The sequence below is a fragment of the Tinamus guttatus genome, unplaced genomic scaffold (assembly GCF_059628265.1).
Source record: "Tinamus guttatus ecotype Peru unplaced genomic scaffold, ASM5962826v1 Tinamus_guttatus_pri_ptg000211l, whole genome shotgun sequence".
Classification (NCBI taxonomy): domain Eukaryota; kingdom Metazoa; phylum Chordata; class Aves; order Tinamiformes; family Tinamidae; genus Tinamus; species Tinamus guttatus.
The window spans coordinates 2,951,486-2,979,040 of record NW_028288745.1 but is presented as its reverse complement, the minus strand read 5'-3'; the positions used below and the strand labels follow the sequence as shown (position 1 = coordinate 2,979,040).

The 27,555-nt window shown below is 37.4% G+C and overlaps 1 protein-coding gene across 1 annotated transcript in view; it reads left to right on the top strand.

Moving 5' to 3' along the window:
- CRB1 (crumbs cell polarity complex component 1) overlaps nucleotides 1-27,555 on the top strand; it is an 86,744-nt gene that overhangs the window by 32,331 nt on the left and 26,858 nt on the right. The window contains exons 4-6 of the mRNA XM_088524377.1: nucleotides 859-998; nucleotides 2,114-2,293; nucleotides 23,307-24,260. Of these exons, the coding sequence (XP_088380503.1) occupies nucleotides 859-998; nucleotides 2,114-2,293; nucleotides 23,307-24,260 (1,274 nt within the window). The remainder of the gene's footprint in view (nucleotides 1-858; nucleotides 999-2,113; nucleotides 2,294-23,306; nucleotides 24,261-27,555) is intronic.

Sequence of the window (27,555 nt, the reverse complement as noted above, 5' to 3'; positions counted from 1 at the left end):
CACTCCACAATATAGCTTTCCCTCCATATATTTACTCCAAGTCTATGACGCTGATATTAAACTCAGAAGTCTCAGAAAATTCCTCATGAATTCCCCAATATATTAAACAATAATTAGTATAGCATTTTAACATAAAGGAAAGCCATATAAGAATTTAATTCATTTTTGATTCTGATTATTATTAGGAAAAGATCATCCAACTGCGCATATTTTAAGCAATCATTTTACAGAGGTCTGTCTTTTCTTATGATAGGCATAGCTTTAGGTGTTTAATTTAATCACGACCTAAGCATAAGAGTTGTGATATATTGCAGTAAAATCACCAGGTCTAATGTATTTTGTAATAATGCGCTCACCTGAGGAAAAGCAGATATTGAAATAATGAACATTATGCAGATAGTAAATATTCATGTCTATGAATATTAGATTATTTGCTTCTAACCGCACAATTGCAGTATTGCCATGAAAATGTTAGTTTGTGTTATTATCGGAGCTATGCAAATAATTGGCATTTCTATATTGAACCCTAACAACAGCAAAAAATAATCTTCCAAAGAAAATCTCTCTGTCTCTCTCCCAGAATTTCTTCTTATGAATAATGTAAAAAAATGCATCAAAAATGACAGAAATGGTTTTGGAAAAAAAAATCATTTTCTTAGAAGAAATTACCTCTCAAAAGCAAATTTATTTCAGAAATTGACCATTCTAAATTTCTGTAGTTTCTCCTAGAACCCCAGATGGTGCTCTCAAGTCTGGTCTCAACTGTGCAAGCTGTTACCCAAAGCTAAACAAGAAGCTTTTGTAGGTTTAGGAAATCATCCAGATCTTCTCACTAAACATTGGCATTCTGTGTTGCAGGTACAGTTGCAACTGTACAAGTACTGGATTTACAGGCCTACACTGTGAGACCTTAATTCCCTTATGTTGGTCACAACCATGCTACAATAATGCTACGTGTGAGGACAGCATTGACAGTTATACGTGTCACTGTTGGCCAGGTAAGACCTAAATTCTATAAACACCTTCTTTGCTTTTTTCATAAGATACATCCTTGTGTTTTGCTGATGAAATAAGAGCTTAAAATTACATAACTTCAAAAATATTCTTGCATTAATAGGCTTGGCATTAGATAGGCTTCACTTCTCATCATGAGCCAGACTGGCATGGCTAAGTTATTCATTCCTCCTGGCTTAGGAATGATTTCCACGCACAGTAGAAGAAAAGGTCTTCTTCAGAGCAATTGCAGTAGAATTAAGATGGGAGCCAAACTAGACGTTGGAATCCAGCTCCCAGTTGGATGCTTAATCCTTCGACTCATGTGATTCATGAATGTCACTGCTGTTACCATCCCTTTTTACTCTTCACTAGAATGACATTTAAATCAGCCTAAAACTTAAGTTTTCCTGAAAAAATAATGATTGCTATTTATAAATAAGATTAAACTAGGTATGATACTTGGAAACCAGTTTCCTTCATGTCCTAAATGCAAGTTCCTCTGTCTTGCAGGATAGGTGAAAATGCCCTGGTCATTTCCAGGCATTTCTAGACTAGCAAGACTAGTAGATCAGAGTTTGGGGAAGTTCTCCATGGTGGACATAAGACACTGTATTATACATGCATTAGAAATAGAAAGATTAGGCAGAATGCTTAGCACTTTCATGGAACTCCCCAAGGGGAGTTTTCTGGCACTTTGAGCTCAAGCACTTCACAGATGCCAACAAATTGATGTTCTGTAGACACCTCTATCGTAGAGAGGTGTTGCAAAAACAAGGAGAACACTGCACACACTGAGAGCATACTGCAGCATACAACACAGTGCCTTGCTACCCACACAGATCTGCACATTACTTCCTAATGAAAGTCAAAATCTGTATAGCACAGACAGGATTATCTATGCCAGGCAGAATAGCAGCATCCAGGCACTTAGCCCAGAAAGTGCTGCGATGAAATACTCCTGCTTTGAAGTAGAGAGCGTCCCGGAGGTGTCTGAGCACCTGAATTTCAAACCGAACTTACCTAATACTCAGCACATATGTTTTGAATATGTATAATAATATTTTCAGATCTGGTAAGAACTGACATCAATTAAACACCCGGTAATTTCTGTTCACAGGATACACAGGCCCGCAGTGCGAGGACGACGTAAGCGAGTGCAGCAGCAGCCCCTGCCTGTGGGGCGAGTGCGTGGAGCTGTCCTGGGCCCACCGCTACGGCCGCGTCCCGGGGCTGCCGGCCGAGTTCCGCCACCGCAGCGCGGAGGGCTACGTCTGCTCCTGCACACCGGGCTTCGCAGGTAAGAGGTTTTTCATAAAAGCTCAGGAAATAATATGCTACGGTATTCTATTGTTTATAAATAAATCTTTAGGGGGGAAAAGGTGTGTTTAAAGGCGTCGTAGCGCAAAGGGTCCCTCTGGTGGTTGTGACAGCGGTTTCTGTAGAAAATTTTATGGAAGGAATTTGTTCCACAATTTGTCTACCAAAAAGGAAGCTCCAGGTACGACGCCTAAGTCAGTCCGGACGGCAGGGAAGAGCTCTTGTGTCCTCTGCAGCTTGGTCTGCAGAACTTCATTATTCAGAATCATATTTGCCAGAATTATTCCATAAGCTTCTATTAGCAGCCCTGTTGTCATGCATTTGCTCTGTGCACAGGTTGTATACTATGCAGTTGCAAAAAGCCAATGATAATAAGAGAGCATTTTCATAAATCCAACATGGAATAATTTTACCAAGCTTTCAGTATTTCTGGCTCTCCATTTCTCATTTAATTCTGCCGTGCAGGATCTGGATATTGGCAGCAACACACCTTCACAATAAGTGTAATGGGACTTTTTGTATAAATTTGACAGTATAGCATGTTGGTGGTATTCTGCAGCTTAAAAGAAAAATAAGCTGTGTGTATAATTGTGTTCTTAAAAAAAAGGGAATGAGGAAAAGAATCCAAACTATTAATATTAGAAGTAATTATGATTATAAGAAAAAAAAAAAAAGTTGTATTGAGATATGTATTACTTAACACAGCCTAACACTGTCTCTACTGTTTAGCACAATGACTAAGAAGTTAGTTTTGGAATTGCATGGTTCTGGGTCTATAATCTTTTCCTATCAATTCCTTTTTCTCACTCATTCTGAAGGAAAAAAAAAATAATTTTCTGGAAAGGTTTAACTAGTTTTCAGTTTCCTATTCCACTCATCATCCGAGTGGCTTCCAAGCTTCCCTGTCTGCTAGGAGGTTTAATTTCTTGAGATAGCAGATAGAAACCGAGAGAGACCAAAATTTTCCCTCCAAATTCCTAATTATTTTTCCTTAAGATGGCAGTGAGACTTGTTTACTCTTGCTCCATCCCTTCTCCTTAACTGTCTTTCCCTCGCCTGTCACTAAGTGTTGCTGTTGTACTTTTGTTCTACTTAAGAGAGTGTAAAAGGGGCTTCCAGGGAGGCTTGTTAAATGCTTCAGCCTCTCCTAGGCATCCTTACCTCTCTGGACACCTCTTCATCTTCCACTTCTCCCTTTTTGCCTCCTTCCAGTGATGTCCAGACCTCAAGCTTCTTTTCCTCCCCTCTCACCCATCTTTAAAAATCCCTGGGTTTCAGAAAACAATTCAGAAAGTGTTTCCTTGGTTAGTCCTCACCCTCCTTTATCCTCCCACTTCCTTCATCTGTTGCCTTCAGCTGCCTTGTTTGTCTGATTTGGGCTGTGATTCCTCTGGCTTTACCCCCATATCCTGCTCCCCAGGGAGTTGGTGGGATCATGCAAGAGCAAATGCAGTCAGTTTGAAAGAGATTTAGAATCTTTTTAATCTATGAATCTATTAATATTACCTCTATTTTCAATAGACAGGCTCTTAAATCAAAATGCAGGAATCTGTAGAGATAGCATAGCTGCCAGAAGTCTTGAAGACCCTGAAATTCCCACTGACTTTATATGCAAGTAAGAACATTACACTAAAGAAAAAGTCTTTATGTAAGTGAATACCTGTTGGATGTTACACATAAATATAATTAGAAAATAAAAGTAAAATAGTTACTCTGTATGCTCAGTGACAGCGACAATGAAAGACAGGAAGAACATAGTATTTACCAGGGGTGGTTGTGAAAGCTGTTTGTGAAATGTCTTTTAGTAACATACAGCAAAGGAATGGCAAAACTAGGTTAATCTTGTCAGTTCATCCACTGCCTCCATCAGCATGGCCTTAATTTTAAGCCGTTCTCTTACTGGCCTGTGGGAAATACAAGGAAGAGAAGAAACTTATGTACACATAAAGAAACAAGCAGTATTGCTCAGACCAGAACCTAGCATCCCTAGCGACCCAAGATTTTGCTCTATCAATTACAGAAAAAAATGTTGAAATTTGAGCTAATGCTGCAAGACTGATTTGCATAGGAATAACAGCTCTGCTAAAGCTCAGGAATTCAGCAGTGCCCGTAGATATAATGCAGCTAACCTCCCTCCCTAGGCGCCTCACTAATCCAGAGTCTTCCTCTCTAGCTGTTCTCCTTCCCCCAGGTAGTTTTGAAATGGAAAGTGCTTCGAATGAACCCCCGCTTCCGTATACGCCAGAAACCTGTAAGGAGGAGCGGAAACATCCATTTCTGACAGTGATAAATCATTTCTCTGATTACAGCCAGATTCAAAACAAATAAACCACATGCTTTAATGGGAATTAAGGAAGGCTTATAATTAGTCAGCAGCAGTAGTATGATTCAAACTGCTGATGAATCCCTGTTCAGGATAACCCAGGATGTTTCCTCCTTATCCAATATATATGAACTAATAGTTATATGACATAACAGGGGAGAAGTAAAAATCCATATACTGTGGGGGTCTGATCCAAAAACCACTGAAATCAATGGAAAGATGTCATTAATTCTGAGACATTTGCCAATTTTGTAACAAGTATAAAAAGGCCTCTTTGAAATCACTAGATAATATTCAAATTACTGTACTTCAGCTGAAAACTTGAGAATACCAACTTTTCACACTACTGATTTGAGCCCCAAGGGCAGGAGATAATGGAACCTAAACATACGCCTATGTCAGGATGAAATACTGCCTCTTCCAGCCAGAAGAAAGGAATAAATATTATCTGGCAGTGTCTTATTATAGATGGTGGTTGTTCAGGTGAATTGAAAAATAATCAGTAATCCTCCTAAGTCTCAGAAGGAACAAATCTGCCACATTTGTTAAACTCAAAACCATCTAAGTGGCTTTGCAATCAAAGTAATTTACACAATTCCTTCCTTAACAAAAAGAAAACAAACAAACAAAAAACAGAATTTATCTCAGCTAGGAATTTTGAGGGCCATTAGATAGTTCCCTAATCCCAGATCCAAGACTGAAGCTTTACCTCCTCTCTTTTAAGTCAAAGTGTCTGGGAATACCCAAATTTCAAGAAATCTCAAGACTTTTGCAGTAGCAAGCCCTACGTTATTGACAGTGCCTTGGTCCCTTGACTTCCTAACACAGAAGTACTTCCTTTAAAGGACTTAATATTTGTTACCTCTAGGTAAAGGCAATAGTTATTCTAAAACTTTGGGTTTTTTTCAAATCATGGATATATAGTATTGCTCTACGATTGCACATTTTTTTAGAACACTTTTAATCAGAAGGTTAAACCTCTCACTTGCCTTCGGGAAAACATGTAGGAAAGGAGGGAAGCAGTGCTACAGATTTCACCAGGTTGTAATAAACTTAACACTATGCCACACTGAAAGCACCTCTAAACTTGCAAGCTCCATCAAGCTGACACATTCCATCATTGAACTGCACCCAAGAAGGAGCAAGTGTGCAAGGGAGCCAGGTTCTGCTCCTTGGGTCTTTACAGCAGTGGTACCAGTGGTGCCAACACAAGGGGACAGGGCTACCAGCAAGGAAGATCACCCATTTTTCCTCAGTAGAACGGGTGTGAGAAGAGCAGAGCCCACTAATCTATTTGATTACAGGGCATCTGCTGCCCAGTGACACACAAATGAACACCAACTCCTGAGGAGTTACCATTTAGGGTGCCTTGTTATCCATCATTTGTCAGTTGTGCCACAAACACTGTTGCTTGCTTTGGCATCATGAATTCCTGGAAGGTTTTTTGGCCTTTTTGTTCATTTGCCTTGTTTCCCATTTTTCCCTTTTAAATCTTCTTGGCCCTTTTCCCAGTCTGTTGGACCGCTGCAAGAGAAAATGCTCTGATCAGACTGGTGGCTTATGTGCATTCAATTCTTGGCATATGTATGGAGAAACTGTCTCCTGGAGCCAGAAGACAAGGCAGATAAATGGCCAGTATGAGAGAGAACTTACTAAAGAAAAACCTCAATCAAGACACTATGAACATCATGGGACCACGGCTTGAATTTTACCCATTTGGACTGTCATTCGAAATTCAAGTTAGTGAGAAGGAAACACAGAAGCACCTGGGGTATCAGGCTGCCACTTCTCTGCCTGTCTTCAGATGTTGGCATAAGCTGTACAACCTCAGCAGAGACACTCGCAGACCATCTCAGCCAGCCATATTCCCATTCTTTCTATATGAGACAACATTACACAGACCTAAATATTATTTTTGGGAAATGGGTAGGTTATTAGGTGCATTATCAATAATTTGGGAAGCTCACATACATATACATGGTTTTTGTTGCTTAATTATTTTACTATTTTAACACTTCTCTCAAGCACCAGTGCCTGTATAAGAGTCACAGAGCCATCATAGACATACAGACGATGTGATTCTTACAAAGATCAAATTAAGCAGATTAAAAACAGAGATCTCATCTTTTTCCCAAACTCCAACTTATTTTTCCTTTATTTCCTCATCTGCCATTAAGCTGTTCACACCACAGTAGTCAATCTTTCCTCCATTATACCAGGTTTATCCACTTTATTTCATGGCTCATCATCACCATTTAAAAGACGCTTTTCTCTCAGTTCTGAAGTCTTAGAAGACAGGAATTTTAAGAGAACATTCACTTTCCTATGCCAAAAGGTAGGATCATGGAGAAATAATGCAGGAGAAATAGGGAGAAACCCAGATATCTTTAAATCACAGGGAGACAAAAAGAGAGAAACGCCGAGCTGGCTTGAGCTGATTTTTTTTTTCTGCTCCCTTGCCAAGATGCTTTGTGAAAATAATAACAGGTAATTCCTCCTACCACCAAATTCCTAAAGGTCCTAAGGGAAAAATAATGGTCTTTTCTGATTCCTGCAATAATTAATTGCCTCTAGGAAGACTTTTCCACTAATCAGGAATGAAAACCGAGGGCTGCAGTTTCTCCCAGAGCTAGTTAAGGTCAAAAAATCCACCATTACAGTTAGCCAAAGTTAGTAACACTATAGACAGGCAGATCAGACACCTATGCATATTATGATCAATATGTCTCCTTATGCCAGATTGACTTGACTTCCTGTCAGACAAAGAAACAACCTGGGAGCTAAAAGTGGCACCTCACTAAAATGACTGTGGAAGTGGCTTAGCAATGAGTTTGATAAAGAAGCCAGCAAGCAAGTCTACAAGTATGACTGCTGAGGAAGATTTAGACTGGGCCACCACACATCCTTTGGAAGACCAGTAGTAATGCAGGTCACAGCAACACCCGGTCATTCCAGGGCGAAAAAGAAAACTCTGTTGGGAAAGGGGATTCTGCATAGGAAATTCCTGTCCTATCTCTGGTAGGACACAGGCTGCCGCTGGCAGGAAGGCCAAACACCCAAGTCCAAAATTCTCGTTAGCTCATGATGCCTCGACATACAAACAAAGGTTTAAGAAGGAAAATGTCACTATTCCCAAGCACCTATCCAACATTAACTGGTCTAAGGAAAAATTCCAAATACAATTTATATATTAAAGTTGTTAAGTACATGTTAAGTACAATCAATATTAAAGACCTAAACAGAATTAGTTCTTGATGTACGGGCTTCTTACCATTCTGGGAACTGTAAAGAGGCTGCAAACCTACATATTTTTCCACCCTAATTAAATTCTTAATCAGGACAGCTCTTACACTGCTAGACTACTATGAAAGGAAGATCTCTTAGGAAAATTCAAACCCTTTAAGAGACCTGCCAGCACTGAGAAGTAAACTACAATGAAAACTGAAAACGTTTCTAATCTAAATCTAAACAGTTCATAAATACAAGCATATTCATTCACATACAATCACTGCAAACTACATAAATATTATCCCCACTTTAGAAATATAAATAAAAAGGTTAAGGTCCAATATGATCATAGCGACAGGGTTGCCCTTCTGCCTCTGTTTTTCACCTGAGGATCCACAAGACTTTACACACAGTGGAGTCTCACATCTACCCTCTAGTGAGATATCTGTCCATAATTACCAGCTATGATACAGTCCATAGTTATCAGCTATGCTTTTACCTGTATTTGGTATGCTATATGTTGTGACTGAAATAGTTTCAGATCCTAGATACAAAACATAAAGCCAGCAATGAAATAAAATTCAACTTTGTTAAAAGCTTCACCTTGTCCTTATTATTCCTGTTGTACCAAGAATATTTTGATGAAAAAGCAAGTATCTCTACTGGCAATGAAGATCTATACTAGAATTATGTAAAGAAAGGACAACACTTTACAGAATTAGGCTGTAGATTTGACCATCGGTTTGCAATGACATTGATGGTCCTGTTATTACTGTATGTTCTTTTTTTTTTTATTGGAAGTATGTACAACATGTGACGCATCTGTCTCCTTGCTGTAGTTTGCATTGGAAACTCAATTAGCTCCGAGCCATCACTTCTGCATTATTCACTACCCAAAGCATATACAAACAGCAATGTTCATTTTTGTATGAGGTAGAATGTAGGAAATTAAAACCCTAGGAAGACTCTACCAATGTTGTTTTCAGAACATCTACTGAGTTTAAAATTTCATAGCTGACCCATCACTACTATCATCTATTTTGTCTTGATACATTACTAAGCTGTTTAATGTAGTCCAATGTGATTGACAGGGCCTGCAAGCAGTGGGTATTTTGAATCTGGCACATCTCTCTGTTAAAAATTGTGGCACATTTACACTTTTCAGCATGGAAAGCTCGTTCCCTTGAAGGGGAAGGAGGGGATGAATGGATTCTCAGACATAAGCTCCCAGATCTTGCAACACAGAGATAAGAAATGTACTTAGATTTAAGGAATCCCTAAGTCCAGTATTTGGCAAAAAGTTTTCTAAAAGAAGTACAACTGTACGTTGTTTAGTACTAGGAAGAATCCAAGTTTTTTTTGTTGTTGTTTTTTGTTTGTTTGTTTGTTTTCCCCAAATGCCCTTCCTCTTTTCTTTCCTGATACCTACTCCTACTTGGTCATAATTCTACTAGGAATACGTTCCACATGACTGTGTCACTGTATTTGAAGGTACAATACTCCAAATTTCCAATAGAAATTTCCCTCTTAGGCGTTCTTCAGGCTCTTTCTACTTACCTTTATTTCCTTCTGAATACTAGGAATAAACCTTTCCTATCCTTCTTGATTAGTACACCTCAGATATTTACAGTGTCTTATGTTCCAGTTCGGCTACATCTTGGCTGAATTCGTGAATCCACTTAGTTCCATCTTTCCCTATAAATGAATCTATAGTCTTTTCATTTCTTGTTTCCATTTGCCCCACTTTATCATTCGTTATGCAAACTAGAGCTAAGCACAGGACTCGTGATCTGCCTGTTATTAAAAAAGTGACCCCCTTTTTCTTAATATAAACACAAACAGCTGTGAATCTTCCAGCTTAAATATATGCTAATGTCAAGTCTACATGTCTACTGTGCATTGACATTACAGATTATCCTATAAGATTCCTAAGAAAAGGTGTTTCTTGCACACACGCATACAAAAATATATTGGATATACGCATATACACTAAGCCAACCATTAATGAACTTACAATATTAAAATGTAGTCTGTACAAACCTTGGTGAAATCAAAGGCATTGCACGTACTAAACTGAAAGCAGAACTCTGCTCATACTCTTACAAATTTGATTCTCCTGCTCAAAGCTGCATTACAGCCTGTGCTTTTCAGCACTGGATAGTATAAGCCTGCATCATTCTGGTCAAATTAAAATCAGGTTTCTAAGTCAAGCAGATGCACAACCTTGTCTCCAAAGAGAAACAAACTTTCTTTAAATCCACACATCGTATAGTTTACACAAATCTGGAGAAAGCTATTAACAAGTAACCAATGAAGACCTGTGCTTTGGGACTAATATACTTCTCTTCCCCAATACAGTCGGATTAATGGAATGCTTAAGGTCAAATGTCAAGTGATAAACAAAACGACTCATTTAATAGTTCAAAGTTTTACTCAACAGATGATTTTGAAAACAACCTTAATAATCTCACCATTGTTAAACCCATTAAAATCCCGTTTATTGGAAATTCTGTAAATTATACAGGCAGACATTTTAAAAGGCATTACTTCTTTTTCTACCCCATAACAGAAGAAATCAGGAGTGACATTAGAGAAGCTAGAGAAATTGCACATGGGCAAGTAGTTCTGAACCATATGTTTGTATGCATGTATGTATTCTTATATACATGTGTATATACACACACACACACACATACAGAAATACTCTTTCTCTGTCTCTCTCTCTCTCTCTATATATATATATATGCATGCACATACACATAACAGCTGCTTCAGAGAACTTTATTGCTCTTCTTATAGAAAACCTTTCTTTGATCGCTAATTAAAAAGGTCCATAACTTTCATCTTTTCTATTTTTAAAGTGCACACTTTTCTGGCTGGTTGGAGGGTTTTGTGGTAAGAATGAAAGATTTGTCTTCATCCTTTTCTTAAGGTTTGCAGCATGCAATGTTTATGTTTGTTAATAAACCAAAGTGTATGCTGGTCTCCTTTACTAATTAATTTAATTTCGTGGCTTCTAGGAAACATATGTTTGTGTGCCAAACCTGTACATATTTGTTGTGTCAGCAATATTGGCCTATATTCAGATAAAAGTCAAGATGCAGGTATAAACTTTTTAAGATTAAAGGAGGTAGATTGGTATTATCTTGCTACAGCATTAAAAATAAATGTTGTGGTGCCATAAATAACTTAGTTTTTGTAGAAGTTTCAGTTTTCATATAGTTTAACTACTCTCTTTTCATTCATATAACTTTTCTCACAGATTTTTACATGCCTCCGAACAAGTAAAGTTGCTCTCATATGTGAGAATATGTAATTTGTTTTAGTCTACAATCGGAAATGGCTTCTTCAGGCTTTAGAATTGTTTTGCTAAATCTAGATTTTTGCTAATATGTGGTGTATCCTGCACATTGGCAAAAATCTAGTTTTAGTTGACAGCATTTCAAAACAGTCATGAGAGTCTGATCTGGAATATGCTATTGCCCAAATAGTTTCTTATGAACATTCTTTGCTAGTACAAATTCTTAACATCGGTATTTGGCTTTAGTACTGCACAGTTTGATTAGTAGCATCTTCCACATGTCGCTTAAGGATACAGGTCTTCAACCAATCACTTTGAAGTTCACTCAGCAATGTAAGAGCTATGGAAAAAACAAGAACTACAATTTTAAATATGGAGGAGTAATCTGATGGTCCAAATCAGAGCTACTCTTAGTTAAAATCTATTGCAAAGTAGAGGCTTGGTTTTCATACAAGAAAAAACAGCAACAACAACAATAAAAACACATAATTTTTTCTATCCCAAAGTGTTGACTTCTGCTGATTATGCCAGTGGCCTTGATAATGAAGTAATTTGGATGGAGGCAACAGAATTCCTGTCCTGCTTAGGCCTAAGCACTCAGATCTAATTCTGCACCTTCCCTGAACAAAATTCGTGTTTTACTCAAGTGCTATGCAAAATATTCAGGTTTTCCACTCAATCCTTGAAGCAAAGGACTAGTTTAGACCTTACATAAGGTTCCCATAATGCCAGTGGCATAAATGACATGGGTTTTTAAAGCATAAAAGGCACCTCATCTAGGCTCAGAAATGTCAGTAGTAATTACAAACTGTGTTTTCAAGTATAATCAATTCTTTATTTATGGTGTGAAATGTTTTTTACCCTTTTGAACTTTTACTATTCTAAGCCAAGTAAAATTGTTGGCATGTTCCTTTAAAAATAATTGCTTCTTGACTGAGAAATTGAATGTCAAGCTCCAACTTGATGTAAATTAAGTGGGTTAACATTAATAATCTGGCCCATGGTAGAAGTGAGTGTTTCGATTCTGGGTTTGACTTCAGGACATGACCTCTTGATCGCGCAGGTCAGCACAGATGGGAAATACTGGAGAGGTACCCTAGGTTGATGCAGGGAAGAAAGTGTCTTGTACTGATGTATAGCAAACTGTCTGATCCATTAAACAGAAGCAATGTCAGACTCCACAGAGAATAAAGCTTAGTTGTCATAGGTCATTATGCTCTTCCAAAAAAAAGAGTTGGAAGGAAAAATCACAATGATGGAAATCCTCAAGGCTGTCATGCACAAATAATCCTCTAAATCTTCTTGGATTAACACTTGCAAACCTATATACTGGGTGAAGAGATTAAAAAGAATTCACATATAAATAATCCTTTATAACAGGTACAGCTGGGAAAGCTGAGACATGGCTGCATTGTGAAAATTAAGGATTATTTAACAATATAGAGTATTTCAAATTTAAAAGCCAGATATCACTAAAGCTAGGCCTCATGCTCATATGATCAGGTCTAAAGTGTCTATGAAAGCAATCACATTAGCAAGATCAGACAATATAAAATTCTTCAAGGGGAAGGAGCAGGTGAACTGGGAGAGGGTTTGTTGTTGTTGTTTGTTTGGGGGGGTTTTCTTGGCTTTGAAAATATTATTTGCTGCCTTTAAGATTTACTTTCCTATTAAGTGAAGATGTGTAGCAGTATCTTCATCCTCTCTTAAGTCTTGCAGTCCAGGAGCAGGACTTTGCATGTCCCTATGAAATTCCTCAATATTGCCTCTTTCTCTAGCTTTGTCAAGGACCCTCTGAATTAAAGTACAGCCACCTGGGGTAGCACCACTCTTCCCAATTTTGTATATATACATGTATACTTAAATAAAATTCAAATTTTAATCCGCCAACAACAAAATAAAGTGTTTTTCTTGAACTGGACTCATGATGTTTATACTTTGCTTACAGTTAATTATCACTGATAAGTCCCAGGTATAAGGTCTTCCTAGGAACCTAAAATGTATGTTTGGACACTGAATAAATAGCTGATAAAGTGAGCACCACTGAATAGCTGATAAAGTGAGCACCAAAATTAATATTATGTGCTACATAAAAGCTCTTTTACATTAATTGTTCTTTCTAGCATCTAGTTCTTAATTATCTAGTGTTTGCTAGTAGGAGAAACACAGTGATAAAAATTATTATTTTTATGTCTGCTTATTTGAACTGTTTGAAATAAATTCTAAGATGACTATAAGGAAGCACAAGCTGTTTCTCTTTACTTACCCTGACTGATTTTTTCAGGTACGAGGAGAAGTTCAAACAAATTAAGATGGTCTTTTACTAATCATCTGAGTGCTGTTCCCTTAAAAATATTTTTTGAATTATCTTAGACAACTTTCGCTGACTGTTTAGGGAGAATTGGAGTAAGGAAAGCACACTCTCCCTCTTGCTGACACTGAATTTTACATTTGGAAGACAAACAGTCTCTGACAGAAGAAAAAATATCTACCATAGATGGCTAATTTGTGCTAATAAATAACTGCTAGAAATAGATTCAGTGGTTATGATTCAGATTGCTCTCACACAGCTGCAATTCTTACAGTCAGTCTGTGTTAAGATACTACTAGGGAATCATAATGATCAATATTATTATGGCTATAGTCACTTATTGTGGGTACTATTTTTTCTTAAAGAGGGCTAGAAAACTTTTCTGTTAGGCTTGTAGATGAGGTCAGAATATGAGGCAAATAGAGAAAACTCTTTAAATTCTGCATTGTGGATATGTCTGCATAGCAATAGGAAGTGCAATACATAAGATGTACAAAAACTATATTTAACCCAGCTAAATGACGTACTCATCCTACGACACAGGTAATTCCCAAAGGACACAGCCAGGTGTCCCTGGCACACATGTAAGATCTCAGCTGCAGCCCGTGCTGCCACATTGTCGCTGGGATCAGGATGTGACCTAGCAAGTGTGAAGTGTGCTTGGGCTGGCCTGCATATGCTGCAGTCACACTTCCTATTTTCAGGCTATGTTGGGCATATGAAATCTTGGATAAACAAGTCTAACATTTGGACAAGCTTTCACACTGCACAAGAATTAACATTCAAGGGAATGAGAGAAATTAATGCTACTGTTGAAGGCAAAAGGGGAATGACAGTCTGCAGTTCGCATGGATACTGATTTGTTCTAAAGATTGCAGTCCATGGTCTCCTGCTCCTGATCTGTAACAGACCACGGCTCTTTACATCAGTTAGGAAAGCATATATCAGACAGAGAATTGCTCTGTAAAAAGTGTAGAAGTGAATAGTTTGGGGAAAGGGACTTATTTTTTTGTAATAGTAAATATAGCATAAGTAAATGTATACATATATACATGCATAAATAAATAAATGTAGTACAAACTTATACTATGTGTACAGAGGAATGTAATTTTAGCCAGCATAAATACAGATCATATTCATGCTATTTATACCATTTTAAAATACCCACAGCATGCACATGCTATGTTCACACATACATATTTTATATTTTTCAATTCTCAGAACTCCCTTCTCAGTTAAGCTCTACATGCCCTATTAAAACTATGATTTTCTAGCCTACTGGCTTTTTGGCTAAGTTTTAATATGGACTGACAATGAAGCTATGTAAATATAGTCACTTCTATATGTTGCGTGGACTCACATTGGTTTTAACACAATGAGAAATCTTGCAAATCACTGAAGTATTTTCAAAGCGCCGTTTCCCTGGGCAGAGGCCATTTCACACTAGACAGCACAGTGACTGTACTTGCCTGCTTCGGTTAAGACAAATAGGAAACAGCCAACAAGAGACAAGGTAGAAAATCCCTTTTAGGGGAGACTAGAAGCAGCGTACATTCCTCAATAGATGTGTTCATCAGCAGTAAGCACACTTTAAAAGCCCTTAAGTGTTTGTAGGACTGAAAATTAATTTGTTTTACAATTCCGAAGTGAATAATACGCTGCAAACAGATTTTCAAGTCAATGAAACGTGACCTTGTATGATCTAATTAAAGCACTCAAAGGTATTGATTGTTTTAAGATCCCTCTGGATACGCTTCAGTTCAAATGCACACACAATGTCGGTATGTACAAGTTCATAAATCTACAAAAATGCAAATCAGATCATTAATGCTCTGAATTTGGCAGTCTTGCCAAGCTTTCCTGAAAGGTAAAACAAAAATACCTGAATTTTTTATATTATTTTTCAACTTTGAGTCAGGAGCACAAAAATAAGAACCTACTGAAAGCACAAGAATAGGAACCAAATGAAGTAGAAAAAAAGAAATACTAGTCTATAGTCAGGTAGAAAATCATCAGATTTACTGAAATCATTCCGATTTCTTCTGTGTACAGGGTCCAGATCCACCTGATCTAACTTCAACATTTACTGTGCTTTGAGCGAAGAGCTGGACTAGACCACCTTTAAAGGTTCCTGCCAAAATATATTCTTCTATGTTTCTATCAGTTCTTCTCCCAACTTTGTGAATTGACTTCTCTGCTCCATATCAAAAAGCTCTATTTCATTACACAAATACACAAAGATCTCTTCTTCTTTTTTTTTTTTTTTTTTTTTTTTTTTTTTTTTTTCTGAATCTTCTCTCTTTCATCTTTGGCATCACTTCTGTGGTCTCCTGTCTCCATTCAACTTTTAGCTCAGACGTCTGCTGAGCCCTTATCTCTGTATAGCACTTTTTCTAAGCATTCCCTCACATTTCCTTTATATGTTTGTATGTATTTTACACATACACTCATTCCTCTTACTACCTGTGCATGCTTCTATTTCCAGCAAAAATGCTACACATGCAAGTATCTCTGTATCTTTCCCACCTTGATAAATCATCTTTCTCCACTTTAATCAGTCTTCCTTCTTTTAACTTGTCATCCTTCTTCATCCCACCCTTCCTCTCATTGACGCTTCCTACCTTAGCCCATGTAGCCTATGGCCATAGCTCCATACACGTACGTGAGTGCAGGCGGAGAGCCCCCTCGGGGAGGATGTCACCTGGGAAAACTGTGCTGACACAGTTTGATTTTCTTACCCCCACCAGTCAACCACAACAGCAGCTGTTTCTTTACCTATATATAAAGCTGACTCCACGAGTAGGGAAATGAAAAGAAAATGAGTGCCATGAGGGGACATATTTCTTCACCGAGTTTCTCTTTACTCCAGATTCAGGCCTTAATCCTACAATTGGATCCACATGGCTGGCTGCGTTAATCGAAATATGGGTGGAAGGTGTAGGCTACAAGCAACAGTTTTGCCATGCTGCCCTTCTCAGACACGGCCCCGTGCCATTCCCAGCCTCTGTGTTGCTGACCTCTGGCTGTGCCATTCCCAGAGCCCTGCGTAGGGAATACTCACGCTCGGGAAGGCGCCCTCATGGAAAAGGCTGGCTGATCTACACGGAAGCCTAATGCTTAAGTCAGTCGGCTGTTTCCAATATTTATGAAATAAAATAAACACACACAGATCTCACTAAACAACTAATCACCTGCAGTACGTACATATATGGATTCTCTTTCAAATGAAAACTTCTTTAAGGTGTGATAAAACATGTGAAACAAGCGGAAAAATTTTCCAAGTGCTTTTGCCCTTAAAAAAACTTTTAATGATGTCAGAGATTAAGGGATTGAGTTTTGCGGGTGTTTTTTACTGCTTTTAAAAAAATACATTTTTCACCAAATAATCCAAACTAGTCTATGAAGGTTCAGGCCAGCAAAATTTAAAAAGATTGAGTTACAGCATACCATAGTGAATGTAGCACATTATGAATTCCATATTCCTCAGAAAGAGTGACATATTTAATGATTAAGCCAAGTTGCTGAACTCTATTTATATTTGATTTTCTTTCCTAACCAATATTAACTTAATATATACATTTCAAATGGCAAGAGGAAAAATAGCGGAATAATGAATTTGTCTGGAATAAAGCAATAAATAGCAAGATCTTACAACTTTACAAAATCAGATTTCTATGTGAAAGGTATCACGTGCAAACTATTCTAATGTCAGTAAATGCTTATAATTCTGCTATTTTAAAGAAAATCCAACTTTCCAGAGCTCCAGCTCTGCTCTGTATTCTGTCCCTCATTTTATATGAGTTTTTTCTAGCTAAGGCACCAACAAAAATTGCCATACGCCATCAGATCACTGGTCACATTAAGTTCGGTGTCCAATACAGGCCAGTTCTTTGCTCAAAGCAAATAGAAAAAAATCCTTTTTAAATACCTCTCACTTGCTCTACTCCGATACACATAAGAGTAAAACCTCCTTCCTGACCTTCATGACAAGTGATTTATGCCCAGCAGCATGAGTTTTAATTACAATGACATAAAGATGGTCAATTTATTTCCTCGCGCTTGCGCGCTCATGAGCACGCCTTTCCTCCTTCCAGCAAAGAGTAATTATCTCTTTGCAATTATCAGCACAGATGTGACAAAGTTACAATTTTCATGATCATCTGCTAAGAACTGGAGTCCTGAAGCGTGTATGCTCTGCCAGACCTTTCCACTGGCCTTAGGATTAATGAGTGCCTTGAAGAAAAGTTGTTTCTGAGGTAGCATTTTGTAAGAGACATTTCCAAAAGCTGTAGAGGAGTGCAGAAAGTATTTTTGCAAACTTTCTGCTTCCTCCGCAAAGGATATTCTAAAGGTCATCCTACAATTATATTTTGCCAAGGTTAACTTCTACACGCATTTTATATTTTCAGAGTTAAAACTTCAGGTAGTGGTGAGCAAGAGGACAAGGCCACTTCTACTATATGTTTGTTAGTACTAATGGAGCTAAAAGGTGACCCTAAGATCGCTGCGTTGACTCATTTTTCAGTGAGCTGTAATTAACTTATTGTAAAGGGAGTGATAACTGAGAACCTCCGACATATTTTTATTTTCAGAATAAAAATGCATTTTAAGCTTCAAGCTCTACCATGAGACAACAGATAAATACTAGTGAGAAAGTAAATTTATATAAATTTTATCAATATGAATGCTATTTTTTTAAAGCTACCTTGCTTACCTTTCAAAGAGTCTGACTGACATCTTTATTCCACAGTATTTGCATTTAGTACAGTAATAATCATTCTGCACCTGTATCGGGAGGAAAAAGGCTGGAAAAGCATCGGGATACCAACAGCTGCACGTTGCATAAGTGTGAATTCGAATCCTGATAGGGTGAGACCATCTAGGGAGCAGCTCTGGCTCTTGGTGGAGCTACTGTCCTGAGCAAGAAGAAAAAAAATATACTGGAGTAAGACTTCACATAGCCCTGACTGCTGGACCATGGGGTTGATTTCTCTTTCAGTGACTGATGAAGTTATTCATGTAACGCGAAGGAAATACAACAAGACAGACTGTTGCTCAGGATGCAAAATGGGAAACTAACAGAACAAAGATCTGAGTGGGGAGTTTGCCCTATGCCAACAGAGTGGTATGAACACCGGCCCCTGGAAAGAGTCTTTTGCTCTCATGCATTTCACTAGTTACACAAAGAAATATTGACCTACAATTCATCATATAATTAAAATTTAATGAAAAGAAAGAAAAAAAAAGCCCCACATTTGCATTGTCACAGAAAGTACCTCAGTCTGTTGAAATCTATAGTTATTCTCATTTCATTAAATAAGCCAAAACTTCCTGTCCACGAGCTAAAAGAAAGGACATTTCAATAAATACACACTCAATCACACTCAAAAATCTACAAAAGTAAATTTCCAGTAAGCAGTACAATAAAAGTTAAAAAGACAAAATAGAAATGAGAGCCATTCTGTGTTTTCTTTCTGCCTATTGAGATATAGTTTTTCTGAATGACAACAACTATGAAGAATAAACCTTTTGAAAATTAAGGAAAAGGTGATCCTTAAAAAAAATCATTCTTGTAATAGGAAAAGGAATCATAGAAAATGTCTAGTCAGTTTTGAAGAGATCTTAAAAATCTGTCTCTATGAAAACACAGTGATGGTTTACAGTGGAAACTCAGTGAAAGTTTAGTATGAGCACACTTGGTAGAATGTTCTGAAAAAGAGTTCAAGCAGAATACATATCTACTGCGTAAGCAGGCTAATGAGTCTTACGTTAAGCCTTCTTGATCTGGCTTGAGCAAAATATACCATCAGACTACATCAGCAGGTACAGAAGTGGAGCAAGCTAATCCTGGAAAAGAGCTCTTGTATCTAGCATGGTTTTGAATTTTATTTTGAAACTTCTTTTGTGGGCTGCATAATTTCAAACCATCCTTTTTACTTCAGAAAAAAAGATGATTGCAACTAGGATACAAGCTTACATCATTTTAATGACAGTGTTTAAAGGTAAAAAAGATTTTCTTTTTTAAAATATCATGTGCAGTTAAGACAGTATTGAGCATGTAGTATCTATCCAGACTATTTGCTTGTACTTGTATAAAATTTATAAGGTGTCAAGAAGGTGTGGAAGGTTATAAACAAATTTCTAAACAATTGTGCGTATTAAAAGCGTAATTTATTTTTTACTGTGTAATGGAACTGGAAATTAGCAGCACTTAGCAGAATCATGCATGAATAATTGCTTTTGTCCTTCCATTTCTGCTGCTAAATTTGAAAGCAATATTTTAACTATGAGTTAGAGAATGGTTAGAGAATAGTAACCCTAAAATAATGATGTCTAAGTGACAAAAGGAGACAAAGCTGTGAGTGTATTGACAAAGAGCGTCAAAGGAGCCTATCATCTTTGTTTTAAATTAAACTTCATAAGAGGAAAAATAATCACTGAATATGGAGCAAAAAAAAATTCAGATTATTTTATCTGAACATTTTGGTGTGTAATACATTCAGGAGAGAAAATAATACTTAATGATTTTAGTTAAAATAGAAATATTATTAGCTGAGCTAATGCCTATAAACCACATAAAAGAAAATTAATATTCCCTCTCACACTTGCACTTACTTTAGGTATGTCTTACATGCTTTCAGAACCCCCTTTTTTTTTTTTCTTTTTTACATAGTAACTTCTTCTCCAACCTGAGCTATTTGAATTACTTATACAGTTCTATAAATATTGACTAATCCTTTTATCTAGAGTGCTTTTATCTTGAGTGACAGTGGTCTTTGCTTGCATAGCAGCTGGCACATAACAAGCAGTATCAGCTACTGCTAGTACGAATAAGTAATTTGCTTAACCCTGATATGAAAAAATGGTTTACTACTTGTCCTTTAGTGTGACCTATATTTATGTTTGTGTTAATCTCATTACAAAATAAAATGCATGCGTGTATTTATATATTCAAAGTCATTACTTGCAACATATCATTAATATTATTTAAAAAACAAACATTTCTATTGAGATATGGAAGCCTTTATGACTTTGCATTTAGTAACCAATGTTGCACCTAAGCACCAAGTGGTGTGCAAATGATAGCATATTGTCCAAGTGCAGCAGAAAGTAAATCCATGCCTTAAGGAGTTTCCAATTGCTATTCTGTAAAAATAACTACAGTTTCATGAAAGGGGAAGCAAGGTAGAGAACAACACAGACGGTAAACATTATCTCACACTTGGGTTCAGCTCATAAATTTGCTTCAGCCCTTCTGGAGAGATGTCACTAACGCCATGTGTGGCTCAGACCCCACATACAAAGTGAAGAAGATGCCTCACAGGTGCTGTTGTAAACCAACAAATACGCACAGAATAACTTCACAGCACTGACAATAGAGCGACAAAGTACAGAGCAGGAAACTACAGTTTGCCATTCATACATTTGCCATTGGCTGACTTTTTCTACCAAAGGTTTAATGGGAGCTTCCAATCTAAAACTCTTCAAATTCATTCTGGCTCTTCTGAAGTGCTATAGCTCTTGACATGGGCAAGTACATACCTGATCCTGCTGCTTCTTTATGTATTTTTATACTCACTTTCATTTCTGCCACAAAAGAACGACACTCACACCTTTTCAGATACACAAAACTGAGTCATATATAAGACCTACCCATTGTTTTCTATGTTAAAGATGGGAAAGTGGCACACAGTTCACTGCAACTTCACTTTTCATATATTCCATTCACTTCCAGAATGAAAAAAAGCAGGACAAGCCACTAACACAGAGATTGGCATAAACTGGGTAAAGCAGACATTGTTCTGTGCCCCAGTCAGTAAAGGTTTGGAAAGTGCACATCATTTTAAGAAAGTCAGTCCCAATGATTCATATTTCTGCCAGGTGCCACTATACATTAAGGTATACATAGACATATCATGCTGGAATAAATATAAGCCTCGCTGGAAAGCAGAGAGACTTCTGTGTAAAACCCCACTGTCAGACAACAGCAATAGCACTAGCTGTATTTGATAATCTGAAGTTTCAAGTGGAAACTGTATACCAGAACTGGAGAATGATGAATGAGGAGGACCACTGTTAAGAGGGCCTTTTATATGCTTCCTGTGACCACTTGGCTCTGTTTCTTCTCTTGAAACAAATCTCAACCAATTCTCAGGTCCCTTTTGCCTCTCCTGTAACTTGCTGCTTTCTGATGTGGCTCTGGTTACAATTGTGATTGAATGAAGTCGACAGGCAAAGAACTAGCCTGAATAACTGCATTTATATATCTCTGTTTGAAGCTGTTCATTGTGGCTGAATGCTACTCCACAACTTTCCATGAGAAATGACCATATTTTGCAATGAAAATAAAGCTCTATGTGAATTTGTAGATAAATATAGGTGTAGTGCCTGGTCCCTAGCTACAACCCTGTGAACCTCATCACACCTCATTAAATAATTTACAGGCACCTAGCATGGTAAGCTAGTAAAGAGCTACTTAAGGCAATTAGAAAAAGGCAAAAGCAGGCAAAAATGAAATTATGTTTATTAATTACTACATGCTGAAGTTACTTCGAAGTTACCTTTAAAATCAGTATTTCTTATTCTTCTCTAGAATAACAATGAAGGGAAGTGGAAATACTGAATTTGGACACTTGGATCTATTGCAGGCTTCCAAAGGAGATAAACTGATCTTCCCTGAGCCATTTCATATATGTTTGTTCGAATGCTCGGGGGAGATGTTACTATAATCATTGCTTTATAGATGAGCAACAGTGCAGAGGGATATACAGATGAGTTTTACAAGAGGAAGTAGGCCTGTGAGCCCAATATTTAGGCCCTGCTGGCATTCACAAAATGTTGGCTTAAACATATATTCTCGCATTTCCCCACTTTCAAAGTGAACTCTCTTAGTTATATGAGATTATGGCTGGTAGAACAAAAATCACTGCTGCCTTGTTTTTGGAAGAAGTGTAAGAAATTATTTTGGAAGATCTGTTGTTCATTTGTGAACAAACAGAATATGCACCTAACATATGGCAACTATACATTAATTGTGGACATTACTAACATTTAACTTTAACCTAAAACTTCAACAGGTTAAGCTCTTCTCCCTTGGATTTCTTACTGTTATCTTGTGCTGCTCCCTCCTCATTCTGTGAATTTCACTCTTAGATAACAAGCTCCGCATACCTGTATTTTGCAGGAATGGTAACATGCTTTTTAGATTGCCCCACTGGATCTATAACATAGATATAGATACACGATACCTGTAGACTTGTGGCTCTCACTTGAAGATTGTTGCTCAAAAATGTTTCATTCAGGACCGGGAATCTCTACCGGGCAATTTCTTATCCTATTCAACGATGATAACACAAATGACAGTGAGAAAGAGAAGACTGGCAGCCTATACTCTAGCTTATCAATATACTGTACTATGAATATGAATTAAACAACAATTCTTGATTTTTTATATGTGATAATTTTTTCTCAAATAAATTCTTCTCCAGTTCCAGTTTCCCACCTGTTCTGTGGTAAAATCAATTACTCGATCACATCTTTGGGTGATGATGTTGATCTCTATTTCATTGCACATTATCAATCTCAAAAGTGTACTTTGTTTGGTTTGTTCATTTCTCCAAAATGTGATTACCACTGAAGTGTTTGTGTAATACCTGGCTCAAGAAAACCTTGGCTTGTAAATGTGTCACATATTTAACATATGTTAGTCTTGTGGATGAGTCACCTTTTTACCAGGGTATTCCCTTCTAATTAAAGATAATTAAAGCACAGGCTATTCTTAAGCTTCTCTCATCCAATCTAGAATGTCTAATTCTTTATTTATTCCTAAGGTGTTCACTGTGACGAAGACATCAATGAATGTTACATGAACCCTTGCCAGAATGGTGGAATCTGTGAAAATTTTCCTGGGAATTATACCTGTCATTGCCCATCTACGGACAGAGAAGGGATTTACTATGGTGGCTGGAACTGTACAGAAGTTCTCCATGGCTGTACTGATCAGCATTGCGAAAACAACGGAATATGTATCCCACATTTAAAAAATGGCCAACACGGGTTCAGCTGCATATGCTCACCTGGATATACTGGCATACACTGTGAAACCATAACCACATTTTCTTTTGATGGAAACAGCTTCCTTTGGCTGAAGAATCCCACGTCCCATAAAGAGGAATCTTTCTACAGAATAAACCTGGGTTTTCAGACTGTGCAACCTGAAGCATTTCTATTTTACCGAGGGGAGAAAGATACATTTGTGAAGCTGGAGTTATGGAATGGCTACTTACACTTATCCATTCAAGTCAATAACCAGCCACAGGCTCTTTTGCGTATTGCTCATAATGTCAGTGATGGAGAATGGCACTCAGTGGAGGTAACCTTGGCAAGAGCTGTTACTCTAAATTTACACGACAGCTCTTGTGTAGAATCATGTGTCAATAAAACTTCTGCTGTGATAGATAATGATCACGTGATGCTTGCATTTCAGAGCACATTTTTGGGCGGCTTACCTGTGGGGAACATTAGCAGCAACTCTCTACTTAACATCTATAATATGCATTCTGCCCCTTCATTTGTAGGCTGTCTTCAGGACATTGAAATAGATTTGAATATTATTACTCCAGAGAATGTCTCACCTGAATCATCTTTAAATGTCAAGACAGGATGTACTAGAAAGGATTGGTGTGAAAACCATCCTTGTCAGAATAGGGGACGCTGTATCAACTTGTGGCTGAGTTATCATTGTGATTGCTACCGGCCATACACAGGGCCAACCTGCTCCACAGGTAAGCTCATACCGTTGGCATTAGTGTATTAAGTGGTTGCTGAAAGCAGAATCATAAACAATCCTGTTAACCTCAGTGATGAAACAGCATGACCCTTAGGATCACTGGAAGTCATCGTCAGCTGGTTAGGTAGTCGGAAGGTTAGTAGTAGCATGTGTTCATTATTTTCTCATTGCTTTTCAAGGAAGCCTACTTTTCAGCTGGACAGAAAAGTCAGAATAAACTGATGGATTCTGCTCATCCAGTTTTTAAATCTTCTTAGCATTAGCACTCCATAAACTCTGGAAAACTTAGTTGACTAGAGGTTATGCACTCAGAGTAGAAATTTAGAAAGCAATCAAGTTTAAGTATTATTTTCAAAGCATTCTTTGAAAATTGTAACCTCAAGCTCTCCAGCCTTTTACAAAGAAAGTAATCTAAAGCAATGAAGGCCAAACAAAAGTAACACAAGTTTAAAAAGGCAGATTCCTTTTTTTTCTTTTTCTTTTCTTTTTTCTTTTTTTTTTTTTTAAATAACCTAGCTTATACTATTAACCTAATCTGATTAGGCTAAGGAGAAGGCCGGGTATCAGAGACTGGAAATAGGACCCATTCATGCAGGAGTCGCCCTACAGCTGCTTCAAGAGTAGCTCTGCACAAGAACTAACAGAGGCTGCCGTCAGCAGATAGTGGTTGGGCAGCTGGAGTGAAGTGTGTCCAAGAGCCCATCTCAGCCAACAGCGTCACTGGCAGCGACGAGCAGGAATTAGGAAGCTGAAGATGCCTGTAGCACTTTCCCTACTGCAAATGATCTTTCCAAGCACAGGCTGAGGCAAAGTGGAAGGACAACATGAGGTTCCTGCACACCACATCTGGTGTGTGCATAACAGAGCTTTACCCTGTGGAGCTGTAAATGCAGCACTTTTAAGAAGCACTTTTGGGGGTGGACTCTGCAGTCCATCCTCAGCAAAAATCTTGGGATGTCAAACAGGCAGTTTTGTTGTGCCGTCCTCTCCTGCTTCCCTCCCTGCCCCATTACTAATTATCTACACACATTCAATCATAATGTCTGAGGAGGAAGATATATATATATATATATATATATATATTTATATATACATTTGCCAAGTGGATTGGAAAAAAACGAAGTGCAATGGCAGTACCGTGGTCAAATTAGAATGGACAGATTCTAAACTGGTGTAAATTGGCATGGCTGCAGTGAAGCCAGTGAAGCTACATTGATTTACATCAACTGAATGACTGGCCCCAGGGGCTTATTGGATGGATAACTGCAGAAAGCTGCAGCTCAAAGTACATTTCAAACTGTTTAAATACAATTTCATTTTGTATGCTATACTTAATAGTTATCAATACATACTTTTTTTTTTTTTTAATTGCAAAATGACAAAGTCTGAGAGGTAATTTTAACAGATTTCTTTGAAGTTCAGCTGTAATTTATCTGACTGTTTGGAGAGCAACTTTGGAGTATAGGACAACATCTGGTAAATATGTTTGCCTCCTTATATGATGTGAAATTAAAACCAGTCAGGGCCAGGAGAGGTTTATACTGGCATTAGGGCTGTTGAGAATGATTAGAAAGCAAGCCTTTTTTTTTTTTTCCTGCTGACAATATTCCATGCCATGGTCCCATGGCACCATGCCATTTTGATACATAGATTCTAGATATATGCCATATTTAAAAGACTGTGGCAGGTTTCTTAAAAGACAGAGTGGGGGAGACTTGTGGTAAAGGATAACATAAGAAATGCTAGTGTCTTTCTGAAGAAAAGTTGCTGCCAAATATTTAATTGACAAAGAGGCAATATTTTCTCTACATACACAAAATAACAAACAGATGTTGACTCATTTTGATCAACATCCAGATGCTGTGACCCAAGAGGTTAATATTGACTAAGGTGATGCTAGCCATCTCATCAAAAACAAGTCCAGATTGATGATTTATATACATAAGTATATGCAAAGAAATTTAAAAAGGAATTGTAAATGTAAAATACTTTTAAGACAAATTCCTTCTAGGAATGCAAAACTATAATCGTAAACCAAGCAGAAAAGTTCTTTTTAACCATATGAAAAATACTTGCCTGAAGTACAAAATAGGTGTAACAAAGAGGTTTCATGTCCAAAATACTCATTTCGGTAAATATTTATTTCTACGCACCAGATCACATCAATAAATCAAGCAGGTCAATAAAGAAATCTTATTTATAGAATTAAAGTATTTCAAACTTCGTTTATAAAATTGCTTCAGAATCAGTCTCCTATTTTCATTTAAATGATTACATAGTCTTAAAAAAAAAACAAGAAAACAAAAAAAAGTAGCGCTATGAGTAGAAACCTGACTGTGAGATCCCGTTCCAGGAGTTTCATTGCACAAAAGGAAACTCTAACTGTTTAGCTATGTGTGCGTTTCTTTTTTTAAAACTCAGTCTATTCTTTCTATGAATCTGATATATGAAAAAATAGTCCTTGAAAGTGTTTAGGCAGGAAGTCTACAATATTGAGGACAAGATCACAAAACTGAAAATGCAAGAATAGAAACACTTTGTTGTGCCTTAATGAGATGATTCATCAGAACAAAATATGGTTTGGACTACATATTTTGTATCCTTGCAAGTCTGAAAATCATTACTGAAAATAAAGAGTAAGGGAGAGGCACAGATGTTTTTGGTTTAATCATTTTAATTGATAAAAACAAAAAGGCTTACTGGATTCTGGATCATTTTTCCCCCATGACGCGATAGCATTATGGGCACACACAGGAATGCACAGGATTCATAAGTGGGCAAAAGTTGACATATATTAGCACATGTGGAGTCCCAGAAACAGAAAATCTGTTGAAGAAACATAGTGCCTATGCAGTACAAGATGGGTGCAGAGTTTGGAGGTTTAACACAAGAGGGTTTTACAGAGCACTTTTTAGACTATTCGTATGATTGAAAACAACACAAAAAAACATGCTGGGATTATATTAGCTTCCATGATCATCAGAGGATCATAGCAGCTAGTATCTTTTCAAAATTATCTTTCTGATGAGCAGTCCAGGAAACTGTGTAAATCTGGGTTTGCTTAACCATTTGAAAACCCAGAATTACATAGAGAATGATAAAGGGGAAAAATATGCCAAATAATAAAACATCTGGTACTACAGTCTAATGCTACAGCCATGGACACTAACAGGAATTTGGAAGCTATTTTCAGCTGAATCAAATCTTTATTCATCTGTAAATACCAGCATATCTCACTATCAGAAGTAACTATTTAATGCCAGAAGTAGCTATTAGATCACTGCATTGAC